This window comes from Chiloscyllium plagiosum, chromosome 16 (genome assembly GCF_004010195.1).
Source record: "Chiloscyllium plagiosum isolate BGI_BamShark_2017 chromosome 16, ASM401019v2, whole genome shotgun sequence".
Lineage (NCBI taxonomy): Eukaryota > Metazoa > Chordata > Chondrichthyes > Orectolobiformes > Hemiscylliidae > Chiloscyllium > Chiloscyllium plagiosum.
Genome location: NC_057725.1, coordinates 54,421,953 through 54,444,123, shown reverse-complemented (window position 1 = coordinate 54,444,123; position 22,171 = coordinate 54,421,953). Strand labels below are relative to the sequence as shown.

The 22,171-nt window shown below is 41.3% G+C and overlaps 1 protein-coding gene across 2 annotated transcripts in view; it reads right to left on the bottom strand.

The window, feature by feature from the left end:
• The window catches only part of th (tyrosine hydroxylase), a 62,942-nt gene that overhangs the window by 4,828 nt on the left and 35,943 nt on the right, over positions 1 to 22,171 (bottom strand). For both annotated transcript variants that reach the window (XM_043706153.1, XM_043706152.1), the window contains exons 5-10: positions 18,758 to 18,825; positions 18,238 to 18,288; positions 16,212 to 16,357; positions 8,964 to 9,099; positions 3,210 to 3,279; positions 1,025 to 1,081 (exon numbers count right to left, since the gene is read on the bottom strand). In XM_043706153.1, coding sequence (XP_043562088.1) covers positions 1,025 to 1,081; positions 3,210 to 3,279; positions 8,964 to 9,099; positions 16,212 to 16,357; positions 18,238 to 18,288; positions 18,758 to 18,825 — 528 coding nt within the window. The remainder of the gene's footprint in view (positions 1 to 1,024; positions 1,082 to 3,209; positions 3,280 to 8,963; positions 9,100 to 16,211; positions 16,358 to 18,237; positions 18,289 to 18,757; positions 18,826 to 22,171) is intronic.

Genomic DNA, 22,171 nt, shown 5'->3' with positions numbered 1-22,171 from the left:
ATTATCCGAACGAGATGGGCGGGCATTATTTCGCTCGGATAATGGATTATTCAATTAATTGATTAAATGCCTTTCCTCTGGGGCTCAGAGTTTTTAAAGTCTCCTCCCCATTCAGGAGACTACAGCAGCATACAGCGCACAAGACCGCGACCCCCGCCCCCAGCCCCCCCCTCGATCACGGTTATCACGTTCCGACAGAGGTCCTGGGGGATTGGAACGAGAGCCCAGAGTCACAGTCGGAACTGACAGGCTCACCCGCGCTGGCGAATACAGAAACGCTCCAATCCTGGAAACACCGTGCCCCCCCCCCCCCCCCACCTGGCCCCCAGCCCCATACACACCTGCCCCCTCTCTGGGGCAGCTGGACTGGACACCAACAAGACTGCTGCAGTTGCCTTTGTGGGGAAAGTCTCCAAATAGTGCACACTTTTTGACAGGTTCCACCTTTGCCCTGTAGGACAATGTTGGAGAGATTATGGGGGAAGGAGTGTTCAGGGTACACCCCTGTGTAGAAGGTGTGGAGAGAGAGAGAGAAAGGGCGGGCAGTCATTTGAAGATTAAGCCAGTTTAATCACTGTAAACAAAAACGTGATCACTGTTGGAAGCACGTCTTTGATGTAATGTTTCCATCGGGACCTTGAGATCTCCTTCAGATAATCTGATTTTCAGGTAATTGGTATTCAGGTAATCGAGTTTACTTGTTACATCCTCTGTCACAGTGTCATCCCTCCCCTCCACCCACTCCAGTGGGACTGTCTATTCTTTCCAGTGTGGCTGTTAGACACATGATCGCTCTACCATTCTCACATTCCGATCACTTAATCTAAACAAAGAACACCCTTTCTCCCCAGCATTCCACCCCACACTACTGCACAAATGTTACCCCCTCCACACTTCACATCAGCTCTGATGGAGAGTCATCTAGACTCGAAATGTTAGTTTGCTCTCTCTCTCTCTCTCTCTCGCTCTTTCACGGATGCTGCCTGACCTGCTGTGATTTCCACGTGAATGTAGTAATACTCACAGTAGAAAGCTTTTCAATTTCCTCTTCAGTTGCTCCGAGGGAGGCAAGACCAATATTCTGAGATGACAGAAGGACTTTAGATGTTACAGTAATCAAAGACAAGCTAAGTGAGCTGGCAGTACAGGCGCTGATCATCAACTCATCCTTTCTTTCTTTACCACTTTGAGATTATTTTTCTCCCATATTTAAACTTGCTAAAATACAAAACTAATGAGCTCCAATGATAAAGGCAGTAAGTTTATGAGCGCACCATACCCTTCCAGTTCCTTCATTTTTCTTGGGCAGATTTTGTCATTCTCTCACTATTTCTGGGCTAATGACCGGGAATGCTTAAGAAAAATTAAAAACTTCCATGCAATTTTTAACACATCTCAGTCTCTTTTATATAATTTTCCCTTAAAAGTGCTGCAGTCCCTTCATCAACACCTCTTATAACAGAGCAATCCATGCTGTAATAACATTTGCACCTTCAGTTCATTTCGAATGACTTCATCATCAGTATTCCAATCACAGAAAATAGAATTTTTTTTGATTAAACCTACTTGAATGCTTCATAATTATAAAAATGCTTGCATTTAATCTTACATTAGCCTTCTCTAACACAAAGGAAATAGTCTCAGTACCTTGGGTCTCTGGTCACAATGAATGCATTTTTATCCCTTGCTTTAAATCTATGCTGAATCTATGTTGTGCACAATATGCAGTTTTACATAGATGTACGCAAATGGCATCCATTACTTGATCTATGGTCTCATTATTCTCTTGTCTTATATATCATGGGGAAGGGAGAAGCTGATTACCAAGCGTATGACAAGCAGTGAGCTCCTCACACTATTTAAAGATGTTAAAGAAAGGGGCAGAGAAAAGAGACTGAATCATAAAGTAGTCCCAGAAAGACCTTTGGGTTGGATAACAGTAAACATCCCTATAAAGAATGACTTCAGTGCCGGTTCTGAACTCTATAGTGCTCTTTGCAATAGCCATGATGTGGAGAAGCTGGTGTTGGACTGGAGTGGACAAAGTTAAAATTCACATGACACCAGTTTGTAGTCCTACAAGTTTATTTGAAATATAAGCTTTTGGAGTGTTGCCCCTTCATCAGATAGCTAGCAGTGCTCCAAAAGCTTGTACTTTCAAATAAACCAATTGGACTATAAACTGGTGTCATGGAAATTTTAACTCTGCAATTACAAACACATTGGCATGCCAAGTGAATGGAATACATGTACAGACATTGACTGCACCTGGTCTTCCAGAGCAAGGAGCTCACCTCAATCAAGTGTTGCAGACTGGCACATTCCAAGGCTATGTACTGAGGGATGCACTAAAGCTTGGGTAGCTGCTGTCAAGGCGCAGTGGGGAAAGACCACCATTTAAGGTCTTTCTGCTGAAGTTAGGCCAGGGCCCATTCAGTCATCGGATCCCCCGATGTCTCAAATGTATGTAAAATATAATCTTGTACAAGAAAGAAATGCCTTGTGTTTGTTTGCTGGATATAGAGTCAAACTCCAGTGTTTGTTTGTTTCTTCATATGTGATTGTAGAGAACCAAATTGTTTTCGTGACTATGATAATAAAGATATTTTTAAGAATAAAGTATATCTTTGAAATTTGAAAAAAAAACATGTATCACAATACAGAGATCAAAATATGTCTTGACTGCTCTTAGGGGCAAACTGCTTCTACCAGTGAGAAACTCAGAAAAGTGATGGGGTTACCAGTGCTATGGTATCCAACACATTTATTTTGCAGTATAGACACCATTGTGTAACAAGGCAATTGAAGTATTATGACCCACACAACAGCTGCATAACTTAAGATCAAAAGCATAAAGATCATCATATAATTAATCTGAATTTCCCCCTTTCCCTATAACCTTGCGAATATTTCCTTTTGAAGTATTTATCTAATTCCCTTTTAAATGTCATCTGCTTCCACTGCTCTTAACAGTTCTAAAATTAAAAACTCGCTCAGTAAAAACAAATTGTGTTTATGCTGCCTTTGGTTCCTTTGCATATTCTATCTTATGGTTTCTACCAGTGACAACAGTTTCTTCTTTCTTCCTCTGTCAAAGCCCTTCATTATTTTGAACAACCCTCAAAGATCACTGATCTAAAGAGAACTTACATGCTCTGTGTTTGTTGTTATACAGGGTAAATATTCATTACAAAGGAAGATGGAACTACCTGAGAAAATTGAGCAAATGTCTTGTCAGCCAGCATGGGGACATGTCCCAGCAGTTCATGGCAACAATCCCTAAATATAAAAAGGAAGAAGATGAACACTATCCAACAGTACATCTCGATTTTAATCAATACATTCTACAGTGAACATTTCTACATATTGTTGCTTTTATCTTTGTCTAAATTTCTCTTGCCCACACCAGTGTTATGGGACAGATAATGCCACTGGCATTACATACGCTTCAGTCCATGATCCAATAAGCAAATGTGAGGCTAGAAAGTAAATCGCTAAAATCTCTGAGATGTAAGAAAGGCACAATGGCTCATTTCCAACCTGGGAAACAGGGATTTGAAGTGAAACCCAGGAATCCATTTGCTTTCCCCTTTTCTATTTCAACAGGAGGTTAATTGGATAGAGCTTTTGACTCTCCCCATTAAGTCAAGAGGTGGTGTTGGAGAGAGTCCCTAACTACATGTGAAATTCCAGCTGGGAGGTGGCTTGAGTCGGATTGAAGGCCTTGGGTCTGAAGTCAAGAATAGGAAGGGTGATAGATACCAGAGGAGATTATCCCTGCATAAGACCTGCTAGTTCTCCAGGGGAGCAGGAGAATCGTGTTAACTCTTCACCAGTTTCTTCTTGCATAGTGATGTCCATTACATCAGTGGTATCCCTAGCTGGGATTGCAGAAGTCAGGATCTACCAATTATGACAGTATAAATGACCTAATCTCTGCAAGTTGAGATAATGACCACAACCACTGGGATGAGAGGCAGCTGGTGATGAGGAAGCTGTTAGGGTGGGGGTAAGGGTGCAGTGGTACTAGGGTTGGTTGGCTGAAGGTGTTGCTCTGTTATGCTTGTGCAGGCACGTTAGTTCCCTAGGATCTCAGGGCCTGAATACTGATGACTGTCCTTTAGGCTTTCGTAGGTGGTACCAACTCACGCACACCTAAAATACATTGCATTAGTCATCATAGAATAACACTTAGTGGAAGGAATCATCTGAATCATCTATTTTACACAGAGTCAATATGAAAACTGCACTGGCCTAGTAACTAATCTCATTTACGCAGCATGCCTAACAATCAAAACTGACACTTTTTTGGTCTGTATTTCACTGTTAGATAATAAATTATCCAATGAGCCATAATGGAGTTCTTTCACTTACTTTATTAATTGAACAGGAGGTAGTCTCTAATTGTGACTGTTGATTGTGTTTCAATCACAGTGAATGCGCACTATCTGTACCTGTCCCCTGATGATTTATTGAGGGAGTCTGTCCATTATAGTATTAACCATGTGCAATAGAAGATCACTGGTTCATTTGCTATCCTGCATTGTTAGCTGTTCCCAGCTAGGACAGCAACTGAAGTGCCACAAGGGATCTCATTAACCTTGTGTTAGAGAAGTCATCCTGTTGAAAGTACTCCATGATGGCAAACAAGGACAAAGGCTAACTGTGAGACTCACTGCAGTAAAGACAATTACTGTTACAGTATCAGACTTGCAAATGAATAATGGACACTTGGATGAGTTACTGGAGAATCGCTAGTACTTTTAGTAAGGTATCAGTGATATGGGAGAGGTGGGTAGAAGGATGTCAGAAACTGAAATTTCTTTTGTGTGTCTCCCATTTCAGATTTGTACATTTTCTTTGCAATTAATAAGCCTTATAAATTCCCTCAGTTATGTTATGTTACTATAAACACTGGCATCTGTGTTGTAATATCCTAAGACACGTCTAAACTACTATAGAATATTTTGTCAAAGCAAATCAAAAATAATGCATGTGTATGAAGTGTGATTGTTGCAACACATGTTCATTCTTACCAAATTGGGTCATCAAGTGGTCAGTTAACAATATGGATTTACCTGAAAGTGTTGATCTCAGCTTGGAACTGGAATAAGCAAGTTCATTACTTTAAGGAACGGTCTTCTGGGGTATAAGATAAATTCTATAAGTTTGTACCATTTTTCCTTGTCCAAAAACAGCCAGAGTTTGACTCTTTTTTGTTCCCTAGGGAACCATATATCTATAATGCAAATTATAATGCCAGAATCCTCATTGTTGCTATGAAAGACAATTCCAGTGCTGTGCAAAAGACAGTTCATTTTCCTAGTTGTACTACTGCATCCTCCATCACCTGATAATGCATGAATAAGCTCCGATTCTGGTTCTGGTTATCCAGTTAAGTATAATAATGCTATATTAGACCATCTTATATGTTCTACAACTGAAGCTAAAGAAAACAAAGACATAACAGAATATTGAAGAAAGCTTAAGAAGCTGCAAAACTAACAGTGATCCAATTGATTGAGTGTCTGCATGAAGCCCTATCAAAGGACTCATGGAGTGCAAAGAGTGTCAAGTTTAATCAACAGTAATGGGCAGGTATGATGACTGTCAAATGCCTGTTGCAGATCATATAATGTTAATAATAGTTAGCCCTGTCTTGCCTATTCACTGTGCCTTTAGGCTCTTCCATACTGCTGATCTTCAAAGGGACAAGCATGACAACATTTTAAAAATGCCAAACAAACACAGAATGCTTAAATCCTTGGACTGTGATATACTTCAGGACTTATTGCCTTTCCGAGTGAGGGAAATGTCTCCTTATCAATGCTGACAAACAAAAAAGATCTCTGTGGAGTAAATCACTCCGTGCCCCTCAGCTTCTCCGATTTCCTTGTTCAGTTTGTCAAATCGATGTTGCAAAAACAATCTGTTTTATTTCTCTCAATCCCAGTTCACTAGCCTTACTGGTCCAGCTGGGTGCAGTTGACCACTCTTTCTTGCATGCTTTTGGGGTGGGAGTGTGGGGGGGGGGGGGAGATCTGTTCTTGTACAATGGTAGTATCCTTATCTCTGAGCCAGGAGGTCCAAGTTCAGATTCCACCTGCTCCACATGTGTGTAATAACATCTTTGAACAAGTTAAGTAGAAAATATCTCCATGTCTTTTGGTATAACTAAGCTGCATTCAACTCCCAATCCCAGTTCCAAGCTGACAATTTTCATCCCCTTCATGCCAATGCTGTTCATTGGTGTGTCATTCCAGACATTAAACACACTGACTCTTTTATTTTGATACTGAGAGAGGTTATCAAGGTTTTCTTATTTGTTCTCACTTCAGTCTGTTTTAATATTATATCTACCACAGATCTTCTCAGACCTCAGGTCTCTGAAAAAGTTGCTGCCAATGTCTCGGCAGGTCCTGCATTTGAACTGAAGCAGCATTGGCAGGACAATCTTTCAGGAGCATTACCTGGAGGAGCACAGTCTGCAGAACACACCAATCTCAGTTGTGTTTGGAAAAGAGGTGGGTTAGGCTTGAGGCTAGCATCCACACTCTGTAAAAAACTTACCACCCCGATAGGAACAGCAGGAAGCAGCCAAATTGGCTGTATTGAAAGAAAGTCGAAAGAAATGTCTCATCCCTGACAACCCCAAACTTTACAGCAGAATCTGTGATGCCCGAAAGCTCTTCCTGTGCTCAAGATTTGCATAAACATTTGTAGCTCCGGTACCGGTTGCCCACAACTACGGCTCTTCCCGTATTTTCTGCGTCAGAGGCTTACAGACAACCAAAATTATTGAGCAGCTGATATGGGGTAAGGCCAGCACTTTGTGCTGGGCAAGATTCACCTAAAGCTGAAGAAGGCAACAACATGGCATTGATGGAGGAACTTGAAGAACACGGCAGATCATACAACCTCTGCTGGCACTCTCCACCGTCAATTTACCACTGAGGTTGAGAAACATTGGGAAAAGTGAGAATTCTTTAAAAGGGGGATGAAAGTGACTGCAGAAAGAACAATGGTTCACTGACCCAGTGTGGAAATTGGCTGAGAAAGTAAAGCTGGCAAAGAGCAAGAGGGACCAGGTGAAGAATATGGAGAAAAGGTTAAAAGATGGGGAAAGGTACAGAACATTAGATAAAGCTATGATGAAGAGCTGGAGGACAGGCAGATGAGGATGGATAGCATTAAAAGACAGAGAGGCACAAGCAGCAGCAAATAAGAATGACTCTAAGTTCCTCTACAGGGTCATATAGGAACATATTTGGTCTAAGAAGCAAATTCACTGAACCAATCCACCGCAAGAATAGGCAGGATGCTATTAGCAGATAAGGAACAGATGGCAAGGTAGGCGAAATATTTTGAAAGATCTTCACCAGCCCCGCAATAGTCTGCAGCTGCACACAGTCTACAACTCGAACACCATCAATACACCCATAAATCCATGACTCTACATAGCCATTGTATTATCTTTCTTCGATTTAAACCAGTGAGACATGGAAGAGAATTGTGAAGCGGTCACATCAATTGGATGTGATCTACTAATGGTGCCTAAGTAAGATTCTGGACATCACTTGAAGTGTTAACACCAGATGTGAATGAAGACATGCTGCACAGGATTATTCAGGGTCACATCCCGGATTTCATGACAGAGTGATGTCTGAGCCGGCCAGGTGCTTACTTCATCTCCCAGACCTGCATCTTCTTTGAGTGGCAGCAAGATGGACACCACCAGATGGAAAAGCAAACAGGGTCAGTTAAAAAAGACTATCTGCAGCCAAACCTGACCCACAGAAGTTAGCTAACTGCAGCGACGTAACATATGAAATAATAAGCTTGAATTGCAAATTTAAATTTGCCATAAAAATACACACCTTCCCTTGACTTAAACATTCCAACCACCTCCAAGTTACCGAAGCAAGAATTTAAGTAGCTGCCAATAAGTAGTTTTTCTGAAGAAGGGTCACAGGTCTCGAAACGTTAACCCTGTTTTCTCTCCATTGATGCTACCAGACCTGTTGTGGTTCGCCAGCAATTTCTGTTTTTGATTCAGATTTCCCAGGTCCACAGTTGTTTATTTGGTTAAAGTGGTTGTTGTTTCTTGTTGGGTAATGACACTTTTGGCCCACTTTTATTTTCCTCACCTCTTTTGAAGGAGCATGATGCTGGGGACAAGGTGGGTCCCCAAGGACTTCATTGAAGTCTCTGGCACTTCATTGAAATGACAGTCCTTGAGAAGGGCATCATTTAAGTTTTTGAGAACTGAACACTATTGTCTTAGCTGCCTGTCAAACAGCCTTACCGATGTTTGTTTGCATTGACATCAATCCAGTATCATGTGTTTTCTATTATTACGCAAAGCCAAAAGTACTCCAGGTCTGCCATAGAAAATATGTCCAACAAGCCGTATTGGCATCCTCCCCCATGAAATACTCAAATATTTGTTTGTGAAGGTCACTGATAGACATCATGACCAGGCTAATGTTTCCACTCCCTAGCTTTTGGACACTGAAGCCATTTGCAATCTTAGAGAGAGAGAGAGAGAGAGAGAGACAGAGTGACAGAGAGAGACAGAGAAAGAGAGAGAGAGAGTGTGTGTGTGTTGTGTGTGTGTCCAAAAAGTGAAGTGAAGTTTTAAGAAATATCAACAACACCTGATATTTTAGAGGTATTATTTATAAGTGCTGGATGGTATATGTGAAGAAACAATCATGGCTCATTCAATTTCTGCAAAACAGGAGATGGCACTGGCATTCCAAACTAGAAACAATAACGTAAAAAGCTGGAATCCGCAGAAGATCTATCAACATTTATCAAGAAAATGGAGAGGGTTTCCAGCTAAATCATGAAGCGTTGACAGACCTGCTGTGCATTTCCAGCACGTTGCTGTTTCGTTACAAATTTTCATCAATTTATTTCCAAATCTTGCTACTTGCGTTTATTTTACAACATCTACTTACGGCTCAGGAGTATGCATTGGCGAGGAAGCATGTCTTACATACTGCGTACACTGGAAAACTCGGAAAGCGAGACTCGCCAAGAAGTCCCGGGCTGAAAGTAACCCAGCAACAGGCCACAGCTGAAACCCTGAGTGTTCTGGCACAGATAAACATAGAACATCTGTTACATTAAATCACAACGTGTAATAAAATTAGCAGCAGTTTTTCGTTTTTATTATACAAACATTAAACTTTTGAGTTTATGACTTTATAGATAAACATTGATGTAACGCATATGGAGGCTTGGAAATTCGATGGCACGTGCCCATTTCACAGGCATGCAATCATCGCCTGAGCCTCTGATATGGCTAAGGAGTGAATACTCATTATGATATGGACAAAAAAAGGGGAACAGAGCCCTCAACTTAAATAAGTGTTATCAACTTTGTATACGCAAAGAAAACTTATTTGTTTTTTTAGGAATATTTAATGTAACCTGGAATTGGGATGAGTATGAGGGCCTTTCAATGCAGGCTGCTAATGGCCACAATTTGACCTCCACCAGATCAATCATGGCCTTGACCACCAGCACTGCTTCCCTCCTGATTACTCGCTGCCAGTTTTCCTGTCAGAAATGCAGGTTCCTTTTAAGGCTCAAATAGAACAGTTCCAGAGCTGATTGAGATGGTTCTTTGGGCTTTTGTAATAAAGAGCTGAGATCTTACATGGGTATTTTACTGGTGGTGGTTCGTGTCTGGGAAGGAAAACAGTCACTGCAATTTGGTGATGGGAAAGCCATTCCATTGTGTGTGATGACACTTCCAGCTATAAAGCGAAAATAAAAAAACTAAATACTTGGGGCTCTCGTAGTGGTAGTGTCCCTATCCGAAACTGAAAGACGTCTGTTCAAGTCCCACGTACTCCAACGATGTGTAATAAAATCTCTGAAAAGGGTTGATTAGGAAAATAGCTACCTTCACTCAATAATAATAGGTGACAATAATCTGATCAGCTTCTATGTAAAAGAGTTGCGTCTAAGGGACTTATTGCACTTATGGTGGTAGTTTCCCTACTTCCAGGCCATAAGGCCTGAGTTCAAGTCCTACCTGCTACAGAGATGTGTTATAACACATCTAAGCAGATTGATTAAAAACATCAACATCACAACAGTCCAAATTGCAAGTTGCTGCCTGACTTATGTTAGTAGGTCTCAGATGAGATATGGTGGGTTATGCATTTTAAGAGAGGTGGGAGAAAAGACCTGTGTTCTACCTGGTCTTGATGTTACTGGCACAGCAGGCTGAAGGGGCCAATTGGCCTACTCTCATCCATATGTTCACATGTACCTGACAGATACCAGCCACAGCTGTACTCATGCACTTACAGCAATATGGAACGCTACCAGTGCTAACTGCCCAGACCTGGGAGACAATCTCTCTCCAACCATTTTCTCCAGGATTTTCTGGTCTCTCCAAGTCTGAAATACCAGTTGGTTCTACTGGGCCAGTACTACTGGTTTTACTTTCCTTCTAGGAAATTTAAAATTGAGCCATTGTCTAGATCTCATCCCGATTTTTCAATTCAGCCCTAACCCTATCGCAGAGGCAGTTGGTCACTAAATTGGCACCTAGGATGAGCAATGAAGTAAAATGGGCTTATTCTCTCCAGACTTTGGAAAAACGAGACAAGTAAACACTGAAAAATGAAACATGCCCTGAAAGGGTTTAACAGGGCTGAAAACTAAGAGGTTTTATCCTTTGGCTGGGGAAGCCAAAGGAAGGGACGTAACCTCAAGATAATGGAGTATGTCGCTTCAGATCGAGAGGAGGAGACCATCCTTCACCCAGAGGGTTACAGAGTCATAGAGGTGTACAGCACAGAAACAGACCCTTTGGTCCAACTTGTCCATGCCGACTAGATATCCTAAATAAATCTAGTCCCATTTGCCAGCACATAGCCCATATGCCTGTAAACCCTTCCTATTCATATATCCATCCAAAAGCTTTTTAAATGTCGTAATTGTACCAGCCTCCATCATTTCCTCTGGCAGCTCATTCCGTACATGCCCCACCCTCTGCAAGAAAAAGTTACCCCTTAGATTCCTTTTAAATCTTTCCCCTTAAACCTATGCCCCTCCAGTTCTGGACTCCCCCATGCCAGAGAAAATACCTTGTCTATTTACACTATCCATGCCCCTCATGATTTTATAAACCTCTATAAGGCCACCCCTCTGCCTCCGACAGTCCAGAGAAGACAGCCTCTGACAGTCCAGGGAAAATAACCCCTGTCTATTCAGCTTCTGCCTATAGCTCAAACCCTCCAACCCTGGCAACATCGTTGTAAATCTTTTCTGAACTCTTTCAAGTTTCACAACATCTTTCCTATTGGAGGGAGACCAGAATCGGATACCAATACTGGCCTAACCAATGTCCTGTATAGCCACAACATGACCCCCCAACTCCTATGCTCAATACTCTGACCAATAAATGAAAGCATACCAAACACCTTCTTCACTTCCTATCTACCTGCAAATCTACTTTCAAGGAGCTCTATTTTCAAAATGCACTCTAAGGTCTCTTTGTTCAACAACACTCCCCAGGACATTATCATTAAGGGTGTAAGTCCTGCCCTGATTTGCCTTTCCAAAATGCAGCACCTCACATTTATCTAAATTAAATTCCGTTTGCCATTCCTCGGCTCATTTGCCCATCTCATCAAGATCCTGTTGTACACTGAGGTAACCTTCTTCACTGTCCATTGCACCTCCAATTTTTTGTCATCTGCAAACTTATGAACCATACCTCCAACGTTCACATCCAAATCATTTATATAAATGAAAAGCAGTGGACACAGCACTGATCCTTGTGGCACACCACTGGTCCCAGGTCTCTTGTGAATCTTTGGGATTCTCTGCCTTGACAGGTTGTGATTCTTCATCATCTACTATATTCAAGTTTGAGATAAATAAATGTTTGATGTCTCAAGGAATCAACCGACAGCTGGAATGGACAGGCAAGTACAATTGAGGCATCCAACTAGCCAACGATCACACTGGATAGCAGAACAGTCTTGAGGGGCTAAACAGCTCTCAATTCTTGGCTCCTTGTATTTTATCCTTAATCAGGAATGGGAAAATTCTGTAAACCTTTCCCTACCAAGTCCAGGGTTGACAATTGGAGCCATAACATTATGATGATTGAGATCTTTTAAAAGTTCATTCTACTGGCATGTGAAGCACAATTTCCAGGAACTTCTAAAACCTTATTTTCTTGGTTTCTTTGTAATTTGAGAAACTTACAATGCTATTTTCTAACATATAGTTTCTGGTTTCCAACACTATATGGTCAGGGATGGAGATCTGGACTTATGTCCAAGCACCTATGTACAAAAGTCCTGTGTTGTGTGATGATAACAAGGTTATTTTGTTGTTGGTTTTTTGTTAAAGAGAGGTCATAAAGACAGAGGTGCTGGGGTGTCCAAGGAAAGCCTAGACCCAGGGGAGTGGCCAGTTGTCCCAGTTCAGGTCTTTTCTAGTTTGGTTTTGCTGTGGCAATCACAAGATGCTGGTGTCCAGAAAGTTTGCAAACTTCAGTAAATGATTCCTGACTGACTTGTCTCTGAAATCTCTTCAGATGTTGCTCCCTCCTGCCTGTAAGGCTCTGTGCTTCAATGTACATTTTTTACCAAGGGGTGTGTTTATGGGATGTTACTGGATTGGAACAGCTCCGTAGTTAAGTTGCTGTATTGCGTCAGTCAAGTTTTCCAATTGTTAAGTTATCCTAAATTCCATTTTCCTTTGCTCATGTTTCAACTGTAGTGTCTAAATAAATTGTTTTGCTTAAAGCCGAGTAGTTTGACCAGCTGCATCACACCTGGAACATCTACCTCACATCTGCCTTTAAAATAAGAAAAAGTTAGGGTCTGGGGTACCTTCTTAAAATATTTTGAGGGATCTGGCCTGGTCTGTAGCAGTTGCTATCATCAAAGCAACCTGCAGTAAGGTGCAATGAATGGTATGAATCCAGTCTGACAATTCTACATTATGTGGCATGGAATTTATTTTGTTTCTCGCCTGAGACCAATAACTATACAGGTTGGTTTTATAGCCTCAAATCTCCGAGCTGCAACCAAACTCTAATCCCTGTGTGTGCACAAAATTAGCCTTTTACTGAAGGCAAGTGGGCACCATTTTGAGGGAAACAGTGAATGAGATATTGAACTTGTTAAAGAGACAGTTGGCTGCAATGTTAGGTTTCCCACTCTGGTAGTCAGTGGTCAATGTGTGAAAATCATTGGGAGGTATTTATACCAAGTGGAACAAGAGTGGATTAGGTGGCCCAAAGACTGGACCCAGGGCTAAAGGTGCCAGCAGATTTTGCTGTCGAAGAATGTTACCAGACCCTATTTACTTACTGGTTTTACAGGGCCCTATCAAACATAGAAAAAGTGGGAGAAAAAAGGGGGCTGATGGGCAGAAATATCCTAAAGTATGAGGAATCCATCAGAGGAACCAGACTCCTCCTGTTCCCATGGGGAATGAGGAGGACAGGAGGCAGGGGAGACCAGCTGACCAGGGACAGGCATGCCTGGAAATCAGGCAGATTATTGACCTGCTGCTGTACTTGGAGGCCAGGACAAGACAAGCACCAACAGCAGCCAGTCTGTGGTAGGATACAATGCTATCCTGTGCAAAAGGTTTAGACACTAAAACTGAATTCAGAGAGCTACTGTCTTCACTGATTGGATCACTCTGTGTAGCTGATTACATTTTAGTTATCCATTCATGGGATATGGGCATCGCTAGTTGTACCAGGATTTACTGCCCATGCCCAGTTTGGAGGGTGCTTTGGTAAATTCCTTTAGTACATCCTTTAGTTGGTACACAGTCCTACGACTGACCATCATTTGTGGAGGGAGAGAATATTTGTGCCTGTTGTGCCAATCAATTGGGTTGCTTTGGCCTGGATGGTCTTAAGCTTCTTAAGCATTGCTGGAGCTTTACCCAACCAGGCAAGTCGAATATTTGTTGGGGAGATCAGTCCAAATTGCACAAGTGAATATTTTATGTCTATTGCTCTCTCTGTGTCAGTGGTCTTAAACTTCTACTTTAGCGTTATTCTAGACATAATCACATGCTTCAGTTCACCACTGTATGATAATAGGGGCAAATGTAACACTTAGATTAGCAAATGACTTCACTTCACTCATAGGTCAGAGGAAGTGGTGGAGGCTGGTACAACATTTAAAAGGCATCTGGCTGGGTATATGAATAGGAAGGGTTTAGAGGGATATGGGCCAAATGCTGGCAAATGGGACTAGATTAATTTAGGATATCTGGTCAACATGGATGAGTTGGACTGTTTCTATGATGTTCAGCTCTATGACCACTATAAGTCAGGCCAAGAGGCAAGGACTTTGCATGAAATGTTAGATTCCCCATCATACGAAGTAAGAGCAGAAGTAGCCCATTCCATTCCTCAAGCCTGCTCCACCATTTAATAAAAACCTGGTTGATCTGTTTTTGTTTCAAATTTCCATCCAACTCCCAATAACCCTTGATTTCCTTGTACAAGAACAATCTAGCCACCTCTGTCTTAAAAACAACAGTCAGTCAGTGATCCCAGCTCCTGCACCTTCGGAGGCAGGGAGCTCCAAAGTTGGATAACCCTTAAAAAATAAATGTTCTCCTCACCTCTGTCCAGAAAGGGTGACCCCAATTTTAGTGCAATATCCTTAGTTCGTGACAGGCCCATGAGGAGAAGCATCCTATCCATATCCACCTTGTCTAAACCATTCAGGATTTTATGCACTTCAATCAAGTTGCCCCTCATTTTCTAACCTCCAGTGGAAATAAGCCCAGCCTGTCCAACCTACCCTTTAAAAAAATGTCTTCCTTCAGATTTCCCACACTATACTCCATGCAGCTGACACTTGGCCACTCACTCAACTGATCAAATCTGACAGCAATTTTCTCATGTCTTTTTCACACCATACCTTCTTGCCTACGTTTCATCAGTGAATTTAGTCACCATGCCTTTACTCCCAAGGTCTAAGCCATCAATGTAAATTGTAAAACTTTGAGGCCCCAGCACAGATCCTTCAGGACTCTACTCATCATATCCTGCCAATCAAACAGAGACCCATTTATGTACACTCTCTACAGTGTTAACGTTACCCCACTACACCATGAACCTTTCTGCAATAACTTTTGATGTGACAACATATCAAATGCCCTATAGAAATTCAAGAATAGTGGGCCTACAGGTTCTCTTACCCACAGCATGAATTACTACTGACAATAACTCGATTAAATTGGTTAAATATGATTTCCCTTTGACAAAATCGTGCTGACTCGTCCCAATTAACTTGAGGTTTTCTAAATGCAAACCTATAATCTCTTTGATTCTAACACTTTCCCCATGAAACAAAATTAGGCTAACTATCCTACAGTTTCCTCTTTACTGTCTTCCTCCCTCCCTTTCATCAAGGTGCAACAGATTGCAAGCAAATGCCCATCAAAGCTCCAGCAGGACATTCAGCAGTCTTCACACTGGTGGTCAGGACTGACCTCTGGTTCATGGCTTACCTCTTTTCCCCAGCTGATGTCTCACTGTTGATGCCTGATTGAGTGTGGAAGGCCCTTTGGCCCCCAAGCTTCCTAATTTGGTTCTCAGTTGTCTGATTGATGCTTAATTTACTGTGTTAAGATGGGAGGGGGTGGGGGGGGGGAATGATTGGAGATGGTGGGAGTGAGTGCACCCCACACTTCTCATTCCACTACTCACCCCATTGGATTCTGTAAACTCTAACACTATGTAACTGTAGTCTGGCTCAGTGGCAGAATTGAAATCCACATTCTTACAAAACTGCTTGTTTCACTCTTTAAAAGACTGGAGATGAACTAATATCTCTTATTTCAATTGTCCACAAGTCTGGATGCTTTTAATTTGAGCAGTGAATTTCAATTGACAAGTTGTCACATTTATGAATCATAATCCCAAATTCCTTCAGACCACCAGGTCCTCAATTGTCTACACATTAAGCTAAAGTTCATCTTTAGGTCTCTACATCCTTAAAGACTCAATTTCAAGCAGACTTCTTTGATGAGTGTCATCTGACATAATGTTTCCTTCTATGGCTTAAGTATGACTTTGTAATTTGATAATACACCTGCAAAGCACCTCAGGATGTTTTACTACTTTTAAAGTTGATGTACAAATTGTTGAAAACATCAAATCTCTTTATCAAATATTAAAACTTAAGGCAAACCTTTCAAAAAGCAGGAGACATCTTCAAGTTGAGGGATGTTGTCTTTGTTGTAATTACACTGTTTCTCCAGCACTCTGAAGGCATCCAGGTGTTCGGCACATGCATGTGTTGGATACAAAGTCTTTAGGTTCACAAACACTTCTCTCCTGGGTAGCAACATGCCAAAAGGATGAATAATGCACACAGTTAACTCAGCAAGCATACGGTGTTCCAATGCCTTTTCATTATGCTGCCTGCCCAACAGATTTACTCTCATCCTCCTGGCTGGATAACTGATGCAATAAAAATAAGGTTACATATAGGGGAGATGATGGCCGAGTGGGATTATCACCGTACCATTGATCCAGAAGCACTAGGTAATATTTTTGGGAATCCAGGTACAAATACTGTTATGGCAGATGGTGGAATTTGAATTCAACGAAAGAATCTGGAATTAAGCATCTGTTGGGGAAAAGCTCATTCGGTTCACTAATATCTTCTGGGGAAGGAAACTGATATCCTTACCTCGTATGGCCTACATGTGATTCCAGGCTCACAGAAATGTGGTTGAAGCTTAACTACCCTCTGGGCAATAATGCTGGCTCAGCCAGTGATACCTAGATCCTATGAATAATATATACATAACATGTGGCCTAATGGAGATGGAAGGTATGTGACACCAGAGTGCCTCACTCACCTGTGAGCTGTACATAATCGTTTTTCATTTTTAAAAAAACTCAATGTTCAAGACTGACATGCAGCAGCTGACAAGTGTGGGTCTCCAACACCATTGAGCTTTTGGAGGTCAGCGTACACTAAATAGTAGCATTCTTGGTAGGAGCTTTCATGCGGAAGAAGCTAAAGTCTTTTTGCCTACATCTGAATGGAGGGCAGTTCTGTATATGCAACACTACATTGGCTGAGATCGGCTAACCCAAACTTGGCCCTTCTTGATCAGGAGATATATCTGACCAGTGACTCATCAGCAGTGTTGCCTTGCTGCAGTTTTTCATCTCTGGTTGAAAAGTGTTAGAGCACACGTTGATCACGCTGTTCTACAGAGAAGCCAACACAGCAAGATGAAAAAAAAAATGAACAGATATATTTGAGAGATATCAATTGAGGCATAAATATTGGTCACATCACCAGGACAACTCCCAAATTTTCTTCAAGTGTTATATTTTAAGTCCCCTTGTGAGAGCACATAGATCATCAATTTAACACTTCATCTGAAAGACAGTGCAGCTATCCCCCTGTACTCCAATAGCGTGCCTGCCAGGATTACATGTTGAAGTCCCTGGACTGGAATTTGAAAGCATGTTCTTCTAACTCAATGACAAGGCTGACACCACGAGTCCCAGATAAACCAACTGGTATACTCAAGCAGTGAATTATCATAATCTGATGACTTGTGCAAAGATGCTGTACTCTCTTAAAACCAGAATGGCCCCTAATTAACACAAAATTGGGAACTTCAAGCAAGGATGACTCAAGGAAAACCTAATGGAAACCTTCAATGTATAATGTCTTGAGATTGAAAGATCACCCTTTCAGTTGTAGTTGAGGAGTCTTTACTTTGCAGTTAGTTAAACACCAGTTGACTTTGCTATATTTAAAACTGGTTACCTGAAGTGGGAAGTCATGTGATGCCTCCAGGCTAATATCCCTCAGCTTGATGGACAAATCATAATTTTTGAAAGTACAGCTTAAACAACATGGATAATTTAAGAATTACGAACAAGCAATTCCTTCCAAGTCTCATACATAGACAATATCAAGTTCAAAGGAAGTGAAATTCCTCCTCTAGATCAGTTAATCATATTAATATGGAACAATCAGTAAGAAGGGGAGTACAGGGGAACCAGGTTAAATATAGAGGTGAAATATTTGAGGGATGAACTTCATTAGGCCAAATGATTTTTATTATTGACTACGATGTTTCTTAAGATTGTTCCATTTTGTGTTAAGACCAATTTCTTTTTGTTAACAGGAAGAATGTTTTTCCAAGGAACTTTAACATACAAAAAAAATGAAGAAGTTGACTGACCACGTTGCAATTTCCTCAGGGGTGTATTCTACTCTGGGAATTGGGTCGCCACTGTGGAGACAAGCATCAGTTAGTACTCATGGGTTGACATCCTTGGAGTAAGCAAAGTGAGTCAATAAAACAGACTGTATGAATTCTCATAATATGGGCAGTAGGACTCGGGGCTGGATTTTACAGTTCAATAATCATGGGTATGCTGGAGGTGCAATGGGGACAGTGCTAAAATGCCCTGGGAATCTTATTATGTTGGCAGGCTGGAGGTGAGTAATAGAGCAGTAAACTCATTAATTGACCCCTCTCACCAAGCTGCTGGAAGGCAGTAACATTCCCCCAGGTAGCCCTTTCTGTCTGGCCTGTCCATCATAATGCATCACATCCCTTTCTCTTTTACTGAGGTTTCTAGCTTGGCAATGGTGATATCACCTTCCCGCTTTGCTCAGGGTTCAGGCAAGGCCTTTCATCAGGGGGTGGGGGAATCCCTACACTCCACTAAATCCCTTTGAAGTCACCATGTACTTACTATCGATAATTTATCGCAATTTCTGCAATCTGCCTCCGCCGGTCCCTGTACTGAGTATCAGAGTAGCCCTGCAGTAAAGCAACACAAAAATCAAAATGATAAGATGACAAAATGGAAAAGTTACATTGCACAATCCAGTAAGGTGCCAAAGTTTAGCTGCATTTTCTCCCACATCCGGAATATAACATCAGAGCAACCTGCTGATTTAATTGACGAAGGTTAATTTTATTGATTTGTGAATAACTCCGTTATCATTGTCTGATATGATTGAACCGGAATGTAAAAGCTAAATAAGTGGACCACACTTCTTGTTCTTGCAAGGTGTATAGGATGACATCAGTCTAACCCTAAGTCTAACCCAAGACAGACACTGACATGGCAAAACAGTAACTTTGAAGAATGTGGCTTTTGCGCTGGAGCTCTAACTTTCTTGTGTATTGAGGCTATATCCTGGGAGAGGACATTTAATAATTGGAGTTGATGTCACCTTTTTGTCTTACTGAAATACAGTAAGGTTACATTTGAGCAAACAATGGCAGAATTCTTTTCAAATAACACAAAAAATGAAGAGATTAAAGTCTCAAAACAAATACCAGCAATTGGCAGACAAATTATATACACGTTGTTATGCTTTTAACGCATACAACATTCCAGTGCAGGTGCTACTCATTCATTTTAAATAGACTTGTACCTTCACGGGAATCTTGGGAGAATATGCTGAGTATTTGTGATAATCTCTTAATTATCCACAGTACACTTGTACCTGTAGATAAAACAACTAGATTGTATAAATAGTTCACCTCACCTGAGAAGAAAATTATTAAGCAGAATGATAAAACGTTACTACTTGAAAGTTGGCAACTTGATCGACAGTGTTTTTCTCCACAAGTTGCAAACACCAATCCCATCTTACTGCTGACTCCCCATAAACATCAATATTGCTTTTTTCCCCTGAGTTATTTATTTCAGAAAATGAAAATTAGCAGCGGTTTGCAAGATAAAGAATGACAAACTCTAACCATTGCCTGTAGAAATATTGGTTTCTTTAACCCTTTCATTAGTTTTCTCATGAACTTAAAGGCAGATTTCAAATCATTTGTGGCATGGTGGCTCAGTGGTTGGCACTGCTGCCTCACAACACCATAGTCCCAGGTTTGATTCCAGCCTCAGGCGACTGTCTGTGTGGAGTTTGCACATTCTTCCTGCGTCTACGTGGGTTTCTCTGGTTTCCTCCCACAATCCAAAGGTGTGAAGGTCAGGTGAATTGGCCATGCTAAATTGCCCATAGTGTTAGGTACACTAGTCAGATGGAAATGGGTCTGGATGGGTTACTCTCTGGAGGGTCAGTGTGGACTTGTTGGGAATCTAATCATTGCTATTCACTTTTTCAGAAGCCTTCATAATCTTCAAGATTTTTGTGAAGCTACCTCCTAATCTTGCAAACTTTGTAGCAGAATAACTGAGCTTTCCATTCCTTGCTTCATTACTGTTAGTCCTCACCTTACCACCCTTTCATTGCTTTTACATCCACCCTACAATGGGATGGTCAAATTGCACATAAACAGAAATACAAGTTAACTATGATCTTTCAAAAGTCAAACATTTCTGTTTTTTGCTTTCTAAGGATCCAGGACAAAACCAAACAATTCAACCGTCCTTTCCTTTTGCTGTTTTACCTATCTATGCTGTCATCTTTCGTGACTGCTGTACTTACACACCAAATATTCTTTCCCCTCGATCTCTTCATATGTTATTATCTAAGGTCTGGTTTCTTTAGCTATTTTAAAATGTATGACCATGGTTTTCTATATTGAATTGTACCAGGCAATCTTTCTCATTTGTCCTTTAGCCCTGAACATGTGTGCTCCCAAACTAGAGTCGTCAGCAAGTTTCAATGTTGTTCCCTCAGTTCTGAAGGTCATTTGTGCAAATCAAAGGGACCCCACACAGATGAAGTCTGTGGTTCATCGTTCATCTCATCAGTCCACTTCTTTTACCGGTCATCCATACAACCATATTCCTTCTTAATTCTACCTTCCACTCTACTACCTATTAGTCCCTTACAGCACATCAAATGCTGCCTGAAATTCTATATAAATACACTGACTGCAGTTCCACAATCTTGAAAATTTGCAATTTGCTGGGATGTGCTCCAGGCTCAGACCCCTTTAAAAATCAGCCACTACAGGGTCTGATTTACATTTTAGGACTTTCTGGGCAACCCAGATGTGACTATAAAATCAGCCCAGTCCAAACCACAAACAAATGCACGCACTTACAATATATGTGGAGAGAGAGAGAGACATTGGCTACAACTAGCATAAACTGAGTGCACAGAAACAGATGTAAAGAACACGATGTACCTCAGTAGAATGTTGAGTCTGGGTAGAGGCCCATAAACTTCCTGAGTTCTGCAGGGTTGAAGTTGACAGTTTATAGGATTTTAGACCCTGTTTTGTAATTCAGCTAAAACAAACCATAAAAAGTTACGCTGATCTTTTTGGCAGGCTCTTGCTTTCAGGATACACAACAGGGACCAGGCAGTGACCAAAACAAAATAAACTACTGAATGATGGTGAACCACATAGTCCTCCATCCTAAAAAGGTGACTGGGTTAAGTAGCGACTCAATGTCAAAAGATGGTTTATTTTAAATAAACCACCATTTAAACTGAGTGATATATATATAGCATTGAACCATGTAGCTGTTTAAAAAAGGCTTAAAATATTAGACATTATACTCTGCTTTCATCAAATACCCACGGTGTAATGAAATCCTCTTTTGTTTCCATTTTGTAATGCCCAAGCCAACAGTCTGTGAATATTGTAAATTCAAGGAAGAGACAGTTTCAAGGAAATGTTCCATTTAATGGTTTCGAAGAAGTAGCCCCATTCAATACTGTCTCGCAATATGGGTGGGAATTGTTACATTCCTTCAATCAGTCATATAGATCAGATCAAGGATTAATGAACAGTCAATTCCAGGGAATTGGTGGAGGCAGAGGACAAAGTTGCTAACCTTGGGTTCCTTTAGTCAATCCAGTACATAGGAGCAGAAAGGAGAGGTACTATCTTCAAAAAGTGTAGGAGCAGCAAGCTTAAAGTTCGGAAGTCAGATGACACCAGGTTATAGTTCAACAGGTTTATTTGCAATCACAAGCTTTTGGAGCATTGCCCTTCGTTCACCTGGTGTCATCTGATTTCTCACATTTTCCAACCCAGTCCAACACCTCCACATCAAGCTTAAATCTGTTAGGGCAGTGAAGTCCAGAGAGGCAGGATGTGCCGCTAAATGTTGGGGTTCGAGCTCAGGAAAAGCTCTGGGAGCTGTAGGCACTTGGAAAAGGCCATATGCCATTAACAGTTCAGTGTCGCTGACAGCAGGGATGAAGAAAGCCCACACGGTATTTGCCTT